At 40.5% G+C, this 19,745-nt stretch overlaps 1 protein-coding gene across 3 annotated transcripts in view; it reads left to right on the top strand.

Annotated features, from left to right (window-relative positions):
• NR2C2 (nuclear receptor subfamily 2 group C member 2) overlaps positions 1–19,745 on the top strand; it is a 100,626-nt gene that overhangs the window by 35,363 nt on the left and 45,518 nt on the right. For all 3 annotated transcript variants that reach the window (XM_023741495.1, XM_023741581.1, XM_004368361.2), the window contains one exon: positions 18,420–18,530. In XM_023741495.1, coding sequence (XP_023597263.1) covers positions 18,420–18,530 — 111 coding nt within the window. The remainder of the gene's footprint in view (positions 1–18,419; positions 18,531–19,745) is intronic.

The raw sequence follows: 19,745 nt of genomic DNA, 5'->3' as shown, positions 1-19,745 counted from the left end.
GGAATCAGTGCAGGGCAGGTTCCAGTAGGCTGTGCCTGTGCTGCTTGGGAGTGTGATGGCTCAGCGCACGTTGCAGAGGCAGGAAGGAAGGGGTAGACTGTGATGTGTGGAGCTAAGATGGGTATGGGAAAGATGAGAGAGGAGACAGAAACAGGAGCCAAAAACATACACATGAACAGAAAGAGTACTAAGGGATCTTGCTATTGGAGTGATGAGAGACAGAGAAATGGGGAAAAACAAAAGTGAAAAAAAAAAGAAAAAGGGTAAAAGAAAAATGAATAAATCGAGAAACTGGAAATGAAGAAAGACAAAAAGGGAATAAAAGAGAGAAGGAAAAAAAAGGAAAAAAGAAACTGCCTCCAGGGATGTCCCTGTGCGTCTGCGCAGAGTAAGTGAGTAGCTTCCAAGCCGCAGAGTACTGCCTGACTAGAAGGGGCTCCCAAGCTGAGAAAAGAAAAAGAAAACAAACAAACAAAAAAGCCCCGGGGGTCCCACCAGCGTGGCGGCACGGGCTGGGAAGCAGCTTCACGGTCGAGCGGTGTTCCGCAGCTATTCAGGAAGAAGCAAAGATGGCACACGGAGCCAGGTATTTGAGAGTAAGGAGGAGGAGGTCGTGAGAGGTAAGGACGAAATCTAAAGAAGCAGTAAAAAGCAACACCAGTAGCCAACAAAAGGCACTCAAGGAGCCAGCCAGTGCAGGCAGTTGGAATCCAGGTGACACTGTGGTGGAGCTGGTGCTTCCCAGCCAAGAGACTGTGGCTGCAGGAAGCAGAGAAGGGTGGGGGGTGGGAAAGTGTGTATCGCTGGTTACCGGTTGTTCTGTCTCCTGCTGGAAGCTCCTTGAAGCTGCTTTCTCATACCCCCTGTTTGCTGATCTCCGATAGGAGTCCAAGATGGCAGATCCGTGCTGTGGTAGCTGATAGGGGACCTCTGCACGTTTTCTGTCCTCAGTTTCTGTTCTCGGTCAGTTTCTTATTCCATTTGGTGCTTGGCTGAGTTCTTTATCTCTTCGTTTGATGCTTAGGGTTTCAGGATTGACGTGTGACTCTGTTTGACTTAGTTTTTCTGATCTTTGCTGCAGAGGGACAGTGTGGTACTTATGACTATAGCACTGTGTTGCCTGGAAGTCTTTTTGTTGTTGTTGTTGTTTTTTGTTTTTTTTTTTCTTTTTTTTTGCTTGTTTGCTTTTTTAAATTGTACTTAAAGGTGACCAGACTCTAAACAAAGCAAAGGGGAGTGACCATGTGGCCCCAGCTTTCAGTTCCATGTAGCCTGGCTGTATATCCTAAGACAAGGTTCTGTGAGTGCTACCAGTATCCTTCCAGTAAATCTCCCCTTTTTCTTCACTTGAGCAAGTTTGATTATCATTTGTAACTAATCACTAACAAAAGTATCCAACTCCTCCCAAGTCCTAATACTTGGTATGTATCTGGCATGTTACATTTCAGGAATAGAAACTTAAATTTTCAGTAAGTAGATTAATTTGACTCCTTTTCCCTATGAAATTGAATAAGTTATCTGTTGGGATCCAAGTCTGCGGCCGTCACATATGCACATGGATTGGATTTGGGTAGACAGGGTACTATGGAGATAGAGAAAAAGTAGTGTAACCCAAGGTCACAGAGATTTTCCCCTGTGTTTTTTCTAGAAGCTTTACACTTACATTTACATTTATAATTATCTGTAACTATTGTTTTGATATTATTTTTTAACTTAATCTAGTCAGAGAACATGGTCTGTATGCTTCTGATTTTTTGAAATATATTTATTTTTAATTTGATGTTTTACTTTCCAGACTTTTTCCCATTCATTTATATGTAACTATAGAAATATATAGGTTTTAAATTTTACCATAAATGGGATCATATTGGTATGATGTTCTGCAAGTTGCTTTTTTCATTTTCTCTGGGCTATAGAGCAGGGCTTTGAATCGGTTCATTCTGGTTCAAACCCCTGTTGAGAATTTGCATTTCTAACAAGTTCCCAGGAAGTTATACACAAGAATTACCTGGGGATCTTGTTAAAATGTAGATTCTGATGCAGTATATCTAGGGTTGCTGTTGTTAGGTGCCGTCAAGTTGGCTCTGACTCATAGTGACCTATGTACAACAGAACGAAACACTGCCCGGCCCTGTACCATCCTCATGGTCGTTGTTATGCTTAAGCCCATCATTGCAGCCACTGTGTCAATCCGTCTAATTGAGGGTCTTCCTCTTTTTTGCTGACCCTCTGCTTTACCAAGCATGATGCCCTTCTCCAGGGACTGGTCTCTCCTGATAACATTTCCCAAATATATGAGATAAAATCTCACCATCCTTGTTTCTAAGGAGTGTTCTGGCTGTACTTCTTCGAAGACAGATTCGTTCATTGTTTTGGCAGTCCATAGTTGTCTTAGGCTGGGTTCACTAGAGAAGCAAAACCAGTAAAGCATATAAACATGTATATAAAGAGATTTATATCAAGGAAATGACTCGTGCAGTTGTAGAGGCTGGAATGTCCCAAATCCGTGGGTCAGGTTGAAGGCTTCTCTTTATTCACATAGCCACAGGAACTGGTGAACCCAGGATCTGTAGGTTAGACAGCAGGGCTTTTGCTCACAGGCTGCAAAGACCAATGAATCCCAAGAGCAGCAGGCAAGATGGCAGGTAAGCTGCTAGCTCAAGTCCCAAGAACCAGAGGTCAGACAGACTGGAGCCAGCTGCAGGATCCAGAGTGAGCAGAAGCCCACAAGCCTTGCTAGAGAGTCTACTTATATTTGATGTGGGCCACACCCCCAAGAAAACTCCCTTTCAACTGATTGGCTACTCACAACAGATCCCATCATGGAAGTGATCACATTATATCCAGACTACATCATAACTGCCAAACCACTGAGAATCATGGCCTAGCCAAGTTGACACATAACCTTAACGATCACAATGGTGTATTCAATATTCTTCACCAACACCATAATTCAAAGGCATCAATTCTTCTTTGGTCTTTCTTATTCATTGCCCAGCTTTTGCATGCATATGAGGTGATTGAAAACATCATGTCTTGAGTCAGGCGAACGTTGGTTCTTAAAGTGACATCTTTGCCTTTTAACACTATAAAGAGCTCTTTTGCAGCAGATTGCTCAATGCAGTGTGTCGTTTTATTTCTTGACTGCTGCTTCCATGGATGTTGATTGTGGATCCAAGTAAATGAAATCCTTGACAACTTCAGTCTTTTCTCCATTTATCATGATGTTGTTTATTGGTCCAGTTGTGAGGATTTTTGTTTTCTTTATGTTGAGGTGTAATCCACACTGAAGACTGTAGTTTTTGATCTTCATCAGTAAGTGCTTCAAGTCCTCTTCACTTTCAGCAAGCAAGGTTGTGTCATCTGCATATTGCAGGTTGTTAATGAGTATCGCTTAGCATAGAGATTGAATAAGCATGGTGAAAGTATACAACCCTGATGCATACCTTTCCTGACTTTAAACCACACAGTATCTCCTTGTTCGGTTTGAACAATTGCCTCCTGATCTACGTATAGGTTCCTCATGAGCACAACTAAGTGTTCTGGAATTCTCATTCTTTGCGATGTTATCCATAATTTGTTATGATCCACTCAGTCAAATGCCTTCCCGTAGTCAGTAAAACACAGGTAAACATCTTTCTGGTTGTCTTAGGCATCTAGTGCTGCTCTAACAGAAATACCACAAGTGGATGGCTTTAACAAAGAGAAGTTTATTCTCTCACAGTCCAATAGGCTACAAGTCCAAATTCAGGGCATCAGCTCCAGGGGAACACTTTTTCTTTTGGCTCTGGAGGAAGGTCCGTATCACCAATCTTCTCTTGGTCTGGGAGCTTCTCTGTGCAGGAACCTCAGGTCCAAAGGACGCGCTCTGCTCCCAGCACCGCTTTCTTGATGGAATGAGGTTCCCATGTGTCTCTGCTCGCCAAACCTCATCAGTATAACCTCATCCCAGTGATAGAATTTACAACACATAAGGAGATCATATATAATCTCACCGTAGTGATAGAGTTTACAACACAAAAGGAAATCACATCAGATAACACAATCATACAGTACTGGGAATCATGACCCAGTCAAGCTGACAGATATTTTTGGGGGACACATCTCAATCTATGACACTGTGTTCTCTGCTTTCAGCCAAGATCTATTTGACATGAGCAATGATATCCCTCATTCCATATCCTCTCTTGAATCTGGCTTTAATTTCCGGCGGTTGCCTGTTGATATACTGCTGCAACCGCTTTGCATATCTTCGGCAAAATTGTGCTTGTGTGTGATATTAATGATATTGTTTGATAATTTCTGCATTTTCTTGGATCACCTTTATTTGGAATGGGTATAAATATGGATCTCTTCCAGTCAGTTAGCCAGGTAGCTGTCTTCCAATTTTCTTGGCATAGACAAGTGAGCACTTCCAGTGCTGCATCCGTTTGTTGAAACATCTCAGTTGGTATTCTGTCAATTCCTGGAGCCTTGTGTTTTACCAATGTCTTCAGTGCAGCTTGGACTTCTTCCCTCAGTACCATCGGTTCTTGATCATATGCTACCTCATGAAATGATTGAGCATCAGCCAGTTCTTTTTGGTACAGTGACTCTGTGTATTCCTTCCATCTTTGATGCTTCCTGCGTCGTTCAAAATTTTGCCTTATAGAATCCTTCTCTATTACAGCTCAAGGCTTGAATTTCAGTTCTTTCAGCTTGTGAAATGCTGAGCATGTTCTTCCTTTTTGGTTTTCCAACTCCAGGTCTTTGCATGTGTCATTATAATAACTTTACGTTGTCTAGTGTGGAAATGGAAATTCTCAGCAGGTAACTTGTTAGAAATGCAAACTCTCAGCAGGGTTTCGAACAATAATGAACTGGTTCAAAGCCCTGATAATAGAAATACACATATATATATTTTTTACTATTGTGTGTTGTTGCTGTTAGGTGCCCTTGGGTCAATTTTCAACTTATAGCAACCCTATGTGACAGTAAGACTGCCCCGTAGGGTTTTCTAGGCTGTTATCTTTATGGGAGTAGGTCGCCAGGTTTTTCTCTTCTGGACCCCCAGGGTGGGTTCGAACCACTGACCTTTCCAGTTAGCAGCGGCCTACCATTGTGCCACTAGGGCTCTGTAAATTAGGTATATACTTATTTAACACTCCACTATAGATGCATGTTTAGGTGTTTCCAACTTTTGTCGAATATAAGTAGTGCTGTATCATGGATTGAATTATGCCCCCAAAAAATGCATGTATCAGTTTGGCTGGGCCGTGATTCCCAGAATTGTGTGGTTGGCCTCCATTTTGTGATTGTAATTTTATGTTAAAGAGGATTAGGGTGGGATTGTAACACCACCCTTACCCAGGTCACGTCCCTGATCCAGTGTAAAGGGAGTTTCCCTGGGGTGTGGCCTGCACCACCTTTTATCTCTCAAGAGATGAAAGGGAAGCAAGCAGAAAGCTGGGGGCCTCATACCATCAAGAAAGCAGTGCCGGGAGCAGAGCGCGTCCTTTGGACTGGGGTCCCTGTGCCGAGAACTCCTAGTCTGGGGGAACATTGATGAGAAGGCCGATAGAGAGAGAAAGCCTTCCCCTGGAGCTGATGCCCTGAGTTTGGACTTTTAGCCTACTTTACTGTGAAGAAATAAATTTCTCTTTGTGAAAGCCATCCACTTGTGGTATTTCTGTTGTAGCAGCACTAGATGACTAAGACATGCTGCAACTAACATTTACATATGCCTCCTTGGGCTTCTATGTGGGAGTAATATATTTACTAGACTAGAAGTAGAATTGCTGGATCAAAAGCTATCTGAGTCAAATTTTATCTTCCTTTTTCTTTTTACAGTTTTTTAACAGTCACACAACCTTATATGCAAGCGATAGTTGAGCCATTAATTATCTCAGTTGTTAATTCAGCAAGCATTCATTGAGTACACATTGTGTGACCCTTCCTTCTAGGAATTCATAGTCAAAAGCAGGGGTTCTCAATTCTTTCAGACCCAGTGCCTCCTTGTTATTAGAGTATTTTAAAAAATTATTTTATTCTGGTAAAAATATATTTAACAAAATATTTGCCAATTCAACATTTTTTACACATACAGTTCCATGACATTGATTATGTTTGTGTAAAAATGGTATGGCAGGGCATCTAACCTTGTCTAACTTCTGGAGAGGGGAGAATCACCATCAATATCAGCCCAAGAATGATTCCTATGAGGTAGAGGTCAAACATACCTCCACTCTCCAACCTTCTTACAATTCTGACACCAGCCATCCCTCCCATGGGACTCTGCACTTCTCTGCTGGGTTTGAAATTCATTGTAATGGCCATGCAGAATGCACAGACAGTACTCATGAATATGGGGTTTATTAGGGAAGTACAAGGTTACAACTCAAGATCAAGATCAGGAAGCGTGTAGGCAAGTGCTTCAGTGCAAGACAGCTCTCTCAGCTCAGCCATGCAGGGCTCCTCTTGGCCCTCTCAGGATAGGCTTCCTCTTGCCCCCTCAGGACAGGCTTCCTCTTGGCCCCCTCAGGACAGGCTCCTCTTGGTCCCCTTAGGACAGGTTCCCTCTCTCTGGCCTCTGCCCTCCTTGGGCAAGTTTTACAAAGCTCTTTTAGCTCTGTCGATAAGTGCCTGGAGGCACCACTCCACCAGTAAGCCCTTGAAAACACTCAGCTCTCTTGTTCCATAGGTAGGCATACCCACTGTAACTGCCTCTGCCACTGTTTCTCTTCCCTCACTTCTTGCTGTCTAGCACCTTCTCCGTGTTACTGCCCTTTGTCTCCTGGGTCTAGGAGGTTCTCAGCGCAGGGATATCTGGTTCAAAGGATGCGCTCCATTCCTAGCTCTTTCTTGGTGGTAATGACGTCCTCTCTTTCCACCTTTGGGATGACTCATTTCAAGCCTAGCAGGATGACAAAACTGTCCAATCCCCTTGTTATGGTTTCATACGCCTTATTTGCATGGTCCCACCCCCACAAGGCTGCCATGCAACTTATTTGCATTATTAGCAGTGCTGTCCAATTCCCTTGGTGGGGCACAAGCACCTTATTTGCATAATCCTACCCAATCATTTTATAGGAGTCACAAGACCATGCATGGCTAGAGGGGCCATATTAAGTAATTCACTGCCCGTTGTACAACCGTTACCATTATATGTTTCCATATTATCCGACCATGATTAACAGAAACCAGGGCTTTGAACCAGTTCAGTCATGGGCTGACAAAGTGAAACCGGGACAGACATAAATTTTTATAACTTGGTTGATCCAGAATGACAACTGGAATGGGAAAAATTACAGGTCGAAGCCCGGGAAGGGGAGACTCAGAAGAGGCATAGTGAACCCTTTTAGGAGCTTGATATGTGGGATTGGATTATTGGTAGGACTGTGGAGAGCAACACACATTCAAAGTGGCATGGTTGGCCACCATCTTTGAGCAGGGCACCACTGTTTCTGACTCTGCTGAAAATTCGACAGGCAAGAGATTTGGTTGCTGTGCAACACAGTGCTGCCTTAGTTTTCTAAGAGGGAGATGAGGTTTCTAGCAGGGCTTCAACCTATAATTTTCCAGTTCCAGTTATTCTGGTTCACCCAATTTTTAAACATTCAGTTCTATTCTATTTTCTCTTCCTCAGCCATGACTGAATTGGGAAGAACCAGTTCAAAGTCCTGACAGAAACTCAGTGCTCCCTAAACAAAGACTCCTTTTCTCCCCCTCCTTCCCAGCCCTGGTAACCACTAAAATGTCTCTATTGTTGTTGCTGTATGCCATCAAGTTGATTCCAACTCATAGCAACCCCACGTGACAGAGGAGAGCAGATCAACAGGTCTTTTCTCCCTTGGAGCAGCTGGTAGGTTTGAACCGTTGACCTTTCAGTTAGCAGCCAAGCACTTAACCATTGTACCACCAGTCTCCTTAAAAATGTCTCTATACATTAGTCTGTTTCATATAAGTAGGATCATACACTATTTGTCCTTTTGTGGCTGACTTATTTCACTCAGCATAATGTTTTCAAGGTTCATCCATGTTACATTCATTTCTCTTTATGACTGAGTAATAACCACATTTTGTTTATCCATTCATCTGTTTATGGACATTTAGGTTGTTTCCACCTTTTGGCAATGTGATCAGTGCTGCAGTGAACATTGATATACAAGTTTCTGTTTGTATTCCTGCTTTCAATTCTTTTGGGTATATACCTAGGATTGGGTCCTAAGGTAGTTCTATATTTAACTTTTTGAGGAACCATCAAGCTGTCTTCCACAGTGGTTATACCATTTTGCATTCCCATCAGCAATGGCTGAGGGTTCATTTCTTTCAACATGCTTGTCAACACCTGTTGCTTTCCATTTTTTTGATCATAGCCATTCTCGTGGGGGTAAAGTGATACTGATTTGCATCTCTCTGATGACTTATGGCCTGGTGGTGTAGTGGTTAAATGTTCGGCTGCTAACCAAGAGGTCAGCAGTTCAAATCCACCAGTCGCTCCTTGGAAACCCTATGGGGCAGTTCTACTCTGACCTGTAGGGTCGCTATGAGTCGGAATTGGCTGGATGGCAACAGGTAATGACTTATGGAGAGGGTGGTGGTGGTTCAGTGGTAGAATTCTCCCATGCAGTATATCTGAGTTCAGTTCTCAGCCAGTGCATCTCAATGCAGCCACCACTCGTCTATTAGTGCAGGCTTGCGTGTTGCTGTAATGCTGAACAGGTCTCAGCAGAGGTTCCAGACTAAGACTATAAGAAAGTCCTGGCAATCTACTTCTAAAAATCAGCTAGTGAAAACCCTGTGGATAACAGTGGCCCAGTCCACAGCAGATCATGATGATGGCGCAGGATTGGGCAGTGTTTTGTTCTGTTGAATGTGGGGTCGCCATGAGTCAGAGGCAAACTCTACAGAAGCTAACAACGACCAGTGACATCAAGAATTATTTCATGCCTTTTTTGGCCACTTGTATATCCTCTTTGGTGAAATGTCTGTTCAGTTCCTTTGCCCATATGTCTTGGGACAGAGCAGTGAGTCTGTCACAGAAAACGTATCTCCTTTTTTGAAATTCCACTACATTTGCGACATACCTTTAGTTTCTAATACTCCTTGGAGACCATATTTTTTTATTGGTCACAGAAAATAGAGGATTAGAAAATGAAACCATTTTGTATACTAAATAAATAACTCAAAAATGAATCATCTGCTATAAGAAGAGAGAACATCTTACTCAGGTTGTGGGTGCAGCACTGCACTTGATTTCCTTAGGACCAAATATCAGGAAATTGTAATAGGAATGCCCTGTATTTATGTAATACATTTCACTTTATGTTTATTGCCTCATTTAATCCTCCCAATAACCCCTTAGGTAGAAAGTATCAACCTCAGTTTTACAGAAACAGAAGCTTACAACAATTAAAAGCTTTGCCGGAAGCCACTCAGACAGGAGCCAGAATTCTAAGCAAAATGTGTTTCCATGTAACTAGCTTTGTACCAGGATGATTCAGTTTAGCTTTGTAGTTGCAGAAACATAGCCTAGTTTGAAAAAAAAAAAAAAAAAAAACTCTTCAGTAGCATTTCTTTAATAGGCAAGGAGACTGAGAATCATCTGTCACAGTAGACTTCTGTATCTCCTAGAAGGAAAAAAAAAGTTTCTCTGTTCTTTTTCCAGGGGGTAGAAAGGGGAGTTTTTCTTTTAAAAATGAGAAAAAGAGGTATGAAAAACACCCATTATTTCAGACTTGGGGCAGAAAATAAGAACATTCTGCAACTATCACTGTTATTTTATTACTTTATCACCTATAGAAAATAAGTTTCCACCTCCACTTCTGACACTCCATATCTTTCTTACTACCTTTCTCTGTAATGCTTGTCACTGTCTAACAAACATACATACTTGTCTTATCACATTAGAATGTAAATTTCAGGAAGGTGAAACTTTGTTTCATTCACTGTTGTTTCCTAGTGCTTAAAAACAGTGTCTGAAACATAGTAAGCACCCAATATTAAGACTTGTTTATTGAATAAATACAAGTATTCTCTTTCAGTCTTTTTTCACATGTATGTCATCCAGTTGTAATACAGTAGGCACACAACTTTATGTCAGTATCTTTTCCCCAGGTTACTACATAGCCTGCATGACCATCATTTTCCATAGCTACATAATGATATATCAGGCGAGCATGGCATAATTTGTTAATCCATCTGCTAGTTTGGGACACATAAGTTGCTTCTGGTCTTTCTCTGTTATGATAAATATTTATAAATAAATATTTTCATTCTTTGCCCAAAAACCAAACCAAACCCGTTGCGGTCAAATAGAGTCCAACTCATCGTGACCCAGTCAAGAGACTTAATAGCAAACAATAGAAACTGTTGCTGATTTAAACAGAAATGGGATTCTTAAAGAATATTGAGTTACAGTATATGTGCAAGAAAGAGAATTTACAGAGTTGCCGCTGTACAGCCCACCTCCCGGAGGGCTGGAGAAGTAGCGTTGCAGCTAGAAACCATACCCAAAATCACACTGTAGAGCTGATCTGGTGACCTCCAAGGTTGGGGATGGAACTCCAGCTTCCAGTGCACGCCTCAGGCTAGTGCATCCAGTTGACACCCCTGCCCTCCTCCAAGGGAGACCAGGACAGCAAGTATTTGGCATTTCTTCTTTTATAGTTGGAGGTAGGCTCTGCCTCACCCAGACTCCTGAGAGACGGAATTCCTATATTCCGTAGAAACATAACTTATGATCACGCACTAATAAATCCCTTTCCATATTCAGGATATTTTTTTTGTAAGGTGGATTCCCAGAGGTAGAGTTACCAGATCTGAAGACATGAACAAATTTTATGAGAGGAGCAGACCTGTTGGCTTTAATACTTAAGTCTTAGAGCTTTCTGCTTCTTTGTATTAATCTCTTTCCTTTACATATCATTTTACTGACTATAAAAAACCAACCAAACCCGTTGCCGTCAAGTCAGTTCTGACTTATAGCAACCCTAAAGGACGGAGTAGAACTGCCCCATGGAGGTTCCAAGGAGCTCCCGGTGGATTCAGACTGCCGACCTTTTGGTTAGCAGCCTTACATAGCTCTTAACCACTGTGCCACCAGGGTTTCCTTACTGACTATACTTAGTGAGTAAAGTATTATGTTTCTTAGAATTTTAAATAGTTCTTGAGGTGGAAGGACTCTTGAGACAGAGAATCGTCTCAATTTTTTCCCTTAATTAATTTTTCCCTTTTGGGATGGGGTGCATGGGTTCATGCTAGGATCCAAAAAATGGATGGCATATTCATTTCACACAGACTGTTTTAAGTTAGCACACGTATAAACTTCGGGAGTGAAAAGTCATCACTTCCAACAGACTGAAATTTTTTAAAACTCCCTCCCTCTCTCCACTCACCCACTATGTTTCTACTTAAAGGTGCATATCCCTAAAACCTCTTTCTTCCTATCCTTCCACCAGGCTTTCATTTGTTTGATTGTTTTGATGATTGGCCAGCATTCACTTTCACGTTAGTTGTTTGTTGAGGTATTAAAACAAGTGGTGAGTCCCCCTGTCAAACAGGAGGCTACAGCCTGGTTTAGTGGCACATGCTCTGTCCCAACCCCACCACTAACTGCTGTGACCTCAGGAGCTCCCTTTCCTCTGTGGCCTTAGAGTCTGAGGCTTAGACTTGAAGATGCTCCGTGGCCCGGTTTATTATAGTGCTCTTTGCTCGCATTGACTACATATGCCCATCTTCCTGTCTGAATGAACGTGAGGCCAGACCTCTGTCCTGTATCCATGTACCTAGCATATGTTGGCTGAGTGTAGTAAAATGTTTGTTAAATTAGCCCAGTTCTGTTATTTTTGTGGGTATTTTTGTATATAGTGCAGATAGTACGTTGTTGGCCTTCCCTTTGAATGGAAGATGAACTTGCCAAGACCCCATATCTTTAAAAATATTAGCTTAATGTACTGTGATGTAGAAGATTTGGTATTTCTGAGTTGTCCAAGTCTTCCCTCCACTCCTTGTAGTTTTAACACTATTTTGAGTTGGTTGGACTCCATGGTAACATTCTCTTGAACTCTGAGATCAGGAAAGGTGGTCTTTAAGGGAAGTGTGGGGGAAGGGGAGAATTCAGCAATGGCAACAATCTAGGTAAAAGGAAGAACTTTGTAAAGCAAAGTACATCTTGCCTAGAAGGAGTTGATCATATTATTAGACAAAGTCCTTTAGAGCTGGTGGAACATCAAGAACATGTCAGTTTTACTTCCTTGGTTACAGGGAGTGATAGTGTACTTGACCTTCAGCAGAGCAGGGTCACAGAGAGGGCATCTTTAACAGCCCTGTCTGGTTTTGGTGAATGGAATCTGCGCTGGCAGGGTTTGAAAGCAGATGCCTGTAAATTCCCCCAACCAACCGCACTCCTTTTGGGTTGGACTCTCTTTGGCCTGGGCGGTTGCTGAGGAAAAATGTAAATAAAGCTACAGGGAGCTGTAGGCATGGTAAGTATATAAGTGTCCTGAAGAAAACGTGACTGCAGTATTGAAGCCTTTCTCTCTGTTCCTAGGGGAAGATTCCTTGTAATGCAGTGTATGTCATAGGCACTTGTGGATTTGAAGGAATTGGATTTAGTATCTGTTGTTATTCATAGCACCTAGCTAATTATTTCTTCATAGGAATTTGTGTTTGAGTATGCTAAGTAGATTCAGGTGGGGCAAAAGCTTTTTTTTTTAAGCATGTTAATCTGCCTATGAATAGATTGTTTATGAACCATGTTGTGTTTAAACACCTGATGTAGGTTTGAGTAGTGGTTGTTGACTCTGGATCTTTGCTTTTGTGCCAAGAAATTTAGGGTTGTAGTTTTATCTTTTTAGTCTGTATTATCAGTTGGAAAATTCAAAAACTAGTTAATCAATTCTGATATAAATGATGCTGAAATTCAGAACTGTATAAGCACATTTTTAATGTTCAGGTTTGATTCCTTCATTGACTTTAGTATTAAGAACTGGACCTGGTGCTTTAAGTAGAAATAACTCTTTAGGAACGGGGCACACTGGCATTATAAAATTCTAATCCTTTGCGTGAGATGAGGGGTAAGTAGTTTAAAGACCAGCGAGTTGCAGCACAAAGAGGGCTTAAGTTAACTCTGCCCACTGACCCTTCACCACACTTACTGTTTAATGTCCCATTGCAATATATAAAAGGAGGATGTGATACACTTCAGTGTAGGCTGGAGGTGTCCCCTCCCTGAAGCGCTTTGCCCCATTTAGGCACTTACATTGTTCATTATTTCATTGGGAGTGTTAAGAGGAAGTAGAAAGTTCCTGGTTGAAATTTGTAACATATTAGATCTGCATGATCTGTTTTTTCACAGGGTGTGAACTTTGCTGCCCTATTAATAACCCATAGGAATGTTGCAGTCAAAACTCAGAATAAGTTCTGGATTTAGAAATTCTTTATATCTGTGCATTAGCTCAATGCTGTGGGCATGCTTTTCCACCTAGTTGTTCAGCTTTCAGCAAATGACGGCATGTAAACCACAGAAATTTTTCCTAGGAATTAATTCCTAAAAAATGCTGCCAAGGCAAGGTCCTGTTATGATGGAATAGAGAAGGTTCTCACTCCAGGGTGAAAATGTTTGAACTTCCCTCATCAGTCTCATAAATCCACTTGTGTCAGTGGAAGCCTAAACTCCTTGGTTTATATAATAATTTGCCAAGGTAGGTGTTGTGGGGTACCTGCAGGATGTATAATTAACAGACAGGCACAAGTGTGGAGTAACAATGAAGAAGAATTTAGAAAGTTCCAGGATGAAGAGATGTAAAACAGCTTCTTATTCATTCCCTAAGTTAATAAGTGTTCATTCACTAAGCCATTATTGTGGGCCTAGTATTTGCCTGGCCGTGTGAATAGAAGGGGGAAATAAGAAACAGTCCCTCTTGCCCTCTGAGATAGACATGAACAGGCAGTTAGAAGTGCTCTGTGGAGAGTGCTAAGATGCAGGGGACTGTGGGAGACCAGAAAGGGCATTTATACCAACCTGAGAGGTCAGGAAAGGCTGGCCAGAGGAGCAGGGTTTTTATTAAACTCTTAAGACAATAAACATTTGTGTGTTGGGCGGGCATGGATTACTTTAGAAAAGATGTGAACTGGAACAGCTGATTTTACCTTTTAAGTATGGATTGGAAACCATGCCTTGCAAGGCCTGTGTCCAAGCCAGCGCTTCAAACTGGTTCATTCCAGTTCGAACCCCTGCTGATAATTTGCATTTCTAACAAGTTCCCTCCTGAGAATTTGCCCTTCTACCCCAGATATACTGAATCAGAATCTACATTTTAACAAGATCTCCATGTGATTCGCTGGTATTACTTCCTGGGAACTTGTTAGAAATGCAAAATTCTCAGCAAGGAATTTGTTAGAAATACAAATTCTCAGCAGGGGTTTGAACTGGAACTGCTTCAAAGCCGTGGTCCAAACATACTTTCACATCCAGCTTGCTAGTAATTTAATTGAGTCCTTTGGACTAAGAGAAATAATTCCTTGAACTAACAGTTTTCCTATCAAAATACGAGTGCTCTAGCCAGGCTATAACACACACTTGTTGTAGTCAGGCATTTATACTTAATTGTGAATTAAATGATCCTATCCTTTGCAACTTGAGCAGGTTGAAGAGGTAGAGGTAGGTTAAGGCAGTGGGCACTGAAAAGGGAGACAGGAAAGGATAGAAAGGAGACACTTGAACTAGTCAGAAATGTATCTAATATTTGTATGTCCTGTTACCAAATTGACTTTTTATCACTGTGCTGAATGGTACTCAGCAGAATGCTCCTGGAAAAAAGAAGATTTCTTGCCTTGATGTCTGTTTATAATATTGGCTCTAAATCCACACAGTTGCAAGAATTTCCGAGGGGTCTCATCATGGCATCACTTTGCCTTCAAGCCAAGACCACTCTAAACTGCCTTTCGTGCTGTTAGAGGATCCCAGACATATTCTATTGATCTGTCACTTTCAGAGTTAACATCCCTACACTGAATCCTAGGGATATTTAAGGCTATTCACTCTCCCCCTTTCCACCCAGGTTCCCAGTGTCCATTCATCCAGTTCTTGTCCCTTCCTGCCTTTACATCTTGCTTTTGGGCAGGAGTTGCCCATTTGGTCTCCTATATTTGATTGAACTAAGAAGCACATTCCTCACGTGTGTTGTTTTATAGGGCTGTCTAATCTTTGTCTGAAACATGGGCTTCAGGAGTGGTTTCACTTCTGAGTTAGCAAAGTGTCCAGGGTCATAGTCTCAGGGATTCCTCCAGTCTCTGTCAGACCAGTAAGTCTGGTCTTTTTTTGTGAATTTGAATTTTGTCCTGTATTTTTCTTCTGCTCTGTCCGGTACTTGGAGGACACAATTCAGTCCATAACAGCTATGAATGGAATTACTGGGCCATATGATAATTCTGTGTTTAACCTTTTGAGGAATGGCTAGATTGTCTTCCGAAACAGCTGTACCGTTTTACATTCCCACCAGCAATGTATGAGAGATCCAATTTCTTCACATCCTTGTCCACACTTGTTATTGTCTGTCTTTTTTATTATAACTGTCCTAGTGGGTGTGATTTGGTATCTGTTATGGCTTTGATATGAATTTCTCTTACGGATAATGATTATGAGCATCACTTCATATGCTTATTGGCCATTCATGTATCATCTATGGAGAAATGTCTACTTAATGCCTTTGTCCATTTTTAAATTGGTTTTCTTTTTTATTAAGTTGTAGTAGTTCTTTATATATTCTCTGTGTATGTGTAAAATCAGATACATGATTTGCAAAATTTTTGTCCCATTCTATAGATTGTCTTTTTGCTTTTTTGATGGTGTCCTTTGAAGCACAAAAGTTTTTTAATTTGGTGATGTCTACTTTATCTAATTTTTGTTTTTTCTGTTTGTGCTTTTAGTGTCATATCTAAGAAACCATTCGCCTAATCCAAGGCCATGAAAAACCTATGTTTTTCTTCTAGAAATTTTCTAGTTCTAGCTCTTACTAGATCTTTGATCTGTTTTGAATTAATTTTTATATATGGTGTGAAGTAGAGGGTCCAAATTCAGTGTTTTGCATGTGGATATTCAGTTGTTCCAGAACTATTTGTTGAGAAGGCTATTATTTCCCCATTGAATTATCTTGGCACCCTTGTCAAAAATTACTTGTCATTCAATGTAAGGATTTATTTGTGGACTCTCAGGTCTGTTCACTTCATCTGTATGTCTAACCTTATGCCAGTTCCAGGAGTCTGTAGGGGGTACAAATGGTTAAGCGCTTGACTACTAGCCAAAAGGTTGGTGGTTTGAACCCACCCAGAGGCACCTTGAAAGGTTTGGCTGTCTGTTTCCAAAAGGTCACAGCCTGGAAAACACTATGGAGCACAGTTCTACTCTGTAACATATGGGGTCACCATGAGTTAGAATTGACTCGGCTACAACTATTTGTTGTTGTTGTTATGCTAGTACCAAACAGTCTTGATTTCTGTGGCTTTGTACTAAATTTTGAAGTTGGGAAGTATGAGTTCTCCAACTTTGTTCTTCTGTTTCAGGATTGTCTTGTCTATTCTCGGCCTCCTGTGGTTTTGTTTGTTTGTTTGTCCCGTCCCCCCCTCCACCGGCCCTCCTGTGTTTTCATATGAATTTTAGAATCAGCTTATCACTTTATGCAAAAAAGGGAGCTGAAATTTTGATAAGGAATGTGTAGAATCTATATATAAATTTGGAAATAATTGCTGTCTTAATGATAACAAATCTTATTTGATCCGTGAGCACAAAATGTTTTTCCATTTATTTGGCCTTTAATTTCTTACAATGATATTTTATAGTTTTCAGTCTTATACTTCTTTTGTTAAATTTATTCCTAAGTATCTTATTCTTTTTGATGCTATTGTAAAAGGAATTTTTTTTATTTCATTTTTTGATTGCGCATTGCTAGTGTATAGAAATACAAGAGATTTTTGTATATTGACCTTGTATCCTACAACCTTGCCGACCTTGTTTATTAGCTCTAATAATTTTTTTGTAGATTCCTTAGGATTTTCTGTATATAAGATCATGTCCTCTGTGTACAAGATCATGTCATCTGCAAATAGAGATAGTTTCGCTTTTTGCTTTCCAATCTGGGTGCCTTTTATTTCTTTCTTTTTTGCCTAAGTGTCCTGGCTAGAACCTCTAGTACTATGTTGAATAGAAGTGGCAAGAACAGACATCCTCATCTTGTTTTGGATCTTAGAGAGAAAGCTTTCATTCTTTCAGCATGAAGTATGATGTTAGCTGTGAGTTTTTTATAGATATCCTTTATCAGGTTGAGGAAGTTTCTTTCTATCCCTACTTTGTTGAGTGTTTTTATCATGAAGGGGTATTGGGTTTTGTCAAACGTTCTTTCTGTGTTGAGGTGATCATTTGGCTTTTGTCCTTTATTGTATTAATATGGTATATTACATTGATTGATTTTTATATATTGAACCAACCTTGTATTTCTGGGGTAAATGTCATTTGGCCATGGTATATAATCCTTTTTATAGGCTGCTGAATTTGGTTTAGTAGTGTTTTGTTAAGGATTTTTACATCTATATTCATAAGGGATATTGTTCTGTAGATCTTGTGATACCTGTCTGATTTTGATATCAGGGTAATACTGGCCTCATAGAATGACTTAGGAAGTGTTCTGTTTTTTGAAAGAGTTTTGGAAGTATTGGTTCATAATATACTTTTTAAATTTTTTTTTATTGTGGTAAAAATGTACATAACAAAACATATACCATCTCAACAATTTCCCCATGTACAATTCAGTAACACTGATTACATCATATACTTTTTATCAAGGAAAAATAGTAGCTGTCTGCTTCAGGTGCCCAGGGGACCACCCATAACCTTGAACATTATCTTGGGTGGGTATTGACTAAATTCTGACCTATATGTAACACCTTCTCCCATCCCCATCCCATTGGTGCTGAGAGGTTGTCAGGATCCAGCAGTTTTCAGTGTAATGCTGGCTCCGTTTGCCATCCTCTACAAGGTTGTGAGAGGCTTTTTTTGTGGAAACTGTAATCTTAGAAGGAGTATTTTATAGCTAACTTTTAAGAATGAGAAAATTCAAAGATCATCTCTAAAAAGTTATTTTATTAGCTTCTGATTACCTTAATAAAGTAATTAAGGTTGTGCAGAGCAGAATTGAATACTCCTACATGGTTTTTTCCTCTGATTTTCAACATTAGAAATGGCTATTTTAAGATCATGTTTTCTCGAGGCCATCTGGTGGCAATATCTCATTGATTCCTTTGTTGTCCAGTATCCATACTCTAGAACTACAAAGGTTTATCACTTAAAGGCCACAGCGGTGGAAGAGGCGCCATCTTTAGGACTGTAGCCGTCACTGGGCATCTTTCTGAGCCCCTTTATGATCTAGCTTACTTCTCCCCTACAGGTACCACGTGCTCAGACCTCTCGGCCGGAATCTCCAGGGATGACCAGCCCCTCCCCGCGCATCCAGATAATCTCCACCGACTCTGCAGTAGCCTCTCCTCAGCGCATTCAGGTACCTGCACTGCTCCCACTTGGTTCTGGTCACCAGCCTAAGGGTGATCCTGTTTTCCCAAATCCTTTCCAAAACCCGACCTGCCTGAAGGTTTCACTGAGGATTTGTGGCTCTTGGGCATCAAGTACAGAACTTCATTCTTTAAAAAAAATTAAGGGTTTACATTCATTTAAGTTACTTTTAAAGCAGTAGTTCAAACTATAAAAGTTTGGGATGAAGTACCATTTTATTATTATCGTAGTAGTTAAGAGCAAGAGCCCCCACTTCATAGCTTTTTGACTTTGGGCAAGTATTTTTAGAGAACACTGTTACCATATTACTTATTTATTTTTCCAGAGATCGGCTCTGCATACACACTTATAAGCACATATATAAATACGCACATCATATTTTTACATGAGTGTTGGTATTCTGTGCATGCTGTTATGCTCTCTTAATCTCTTGGAGAATTTTCTACATGGTACAAATAGAGCTGCCTCTTTTTCTTGAGTAGCTCCTTAATAGGTGTGAGAGTACTATGTATTATACTATGCATTTTCTTCTAGTTTTTTTTTGTGATAAAATTTATATAACAAAAAAAATTTAACCACTGTCTATTTCCAAAAGTTTTTTTTATCACCCTAAATGAAAACAGTACCTCTTTAGCTATGACTCCCATTACCCCTTCCCCTAGCCCCTGGTAACCACTAATAATCTTGTCTGTATGCATTTGCCTATTGTAAATATTTCATATAAGTGGGATTATACAGTATTTGTCCTTTTGTGTCTGACTTATTGCATTCAGCATAGTGTTTTCTAGGTTCATCCATGTCATAGCATGTCTCAGAATTTCATTTCTCTTTGTGACTGAATAATATTTCATTGTATGTATACGCCACATTTTGTGTATCCTTTCAGCTGTTGATGGGTTGTTTCTACCTTTTGGCTACTGTGAATAATGCGCCAGTGAATATTGGTGTACAAGTATCTATTTGAGTTCCTGCTTTCAAGTATTTTATAAATGGAATATTTTATAAATGGAGTATTTTGTAAATGTTAATTAGTTCAAGCTGATTGATGGTGCTATTCAGATCAGCTATATCCTTATTGATTTTCTGCTTGCTTGATCTAGCAGTTGCTGAGGGGTCATTGAAGTCTCCAGCTATAATAGCTGATTTGTCTATTTCTCTTTGAAGTTCTATCAGGTTTTACCTCATGTATTTTGATGCTCTGTCG

Source organism: Trichechus manatus, unplaced genomic scaffold, assembly GCF_000243295.1.
Source record: "Trichechus manatus latirostris isolate Lorelei unplaced genomic scaffold, TriManLat1.0 scaffold00001, whole genome shotgun sequence".
In the NCBI taxonomy this organism is placed as follows: Eukaryota; Metazoa; Chordata; class Mammalia; order Sirenia; family Trichechidae; genus Trichechus; species Trichechus manatus.
The sequence above is the reverse complement of the archived record's forward strand: the minus strand, read 5'-3'. Positions and strand labels throughout refer to the sequence as shown.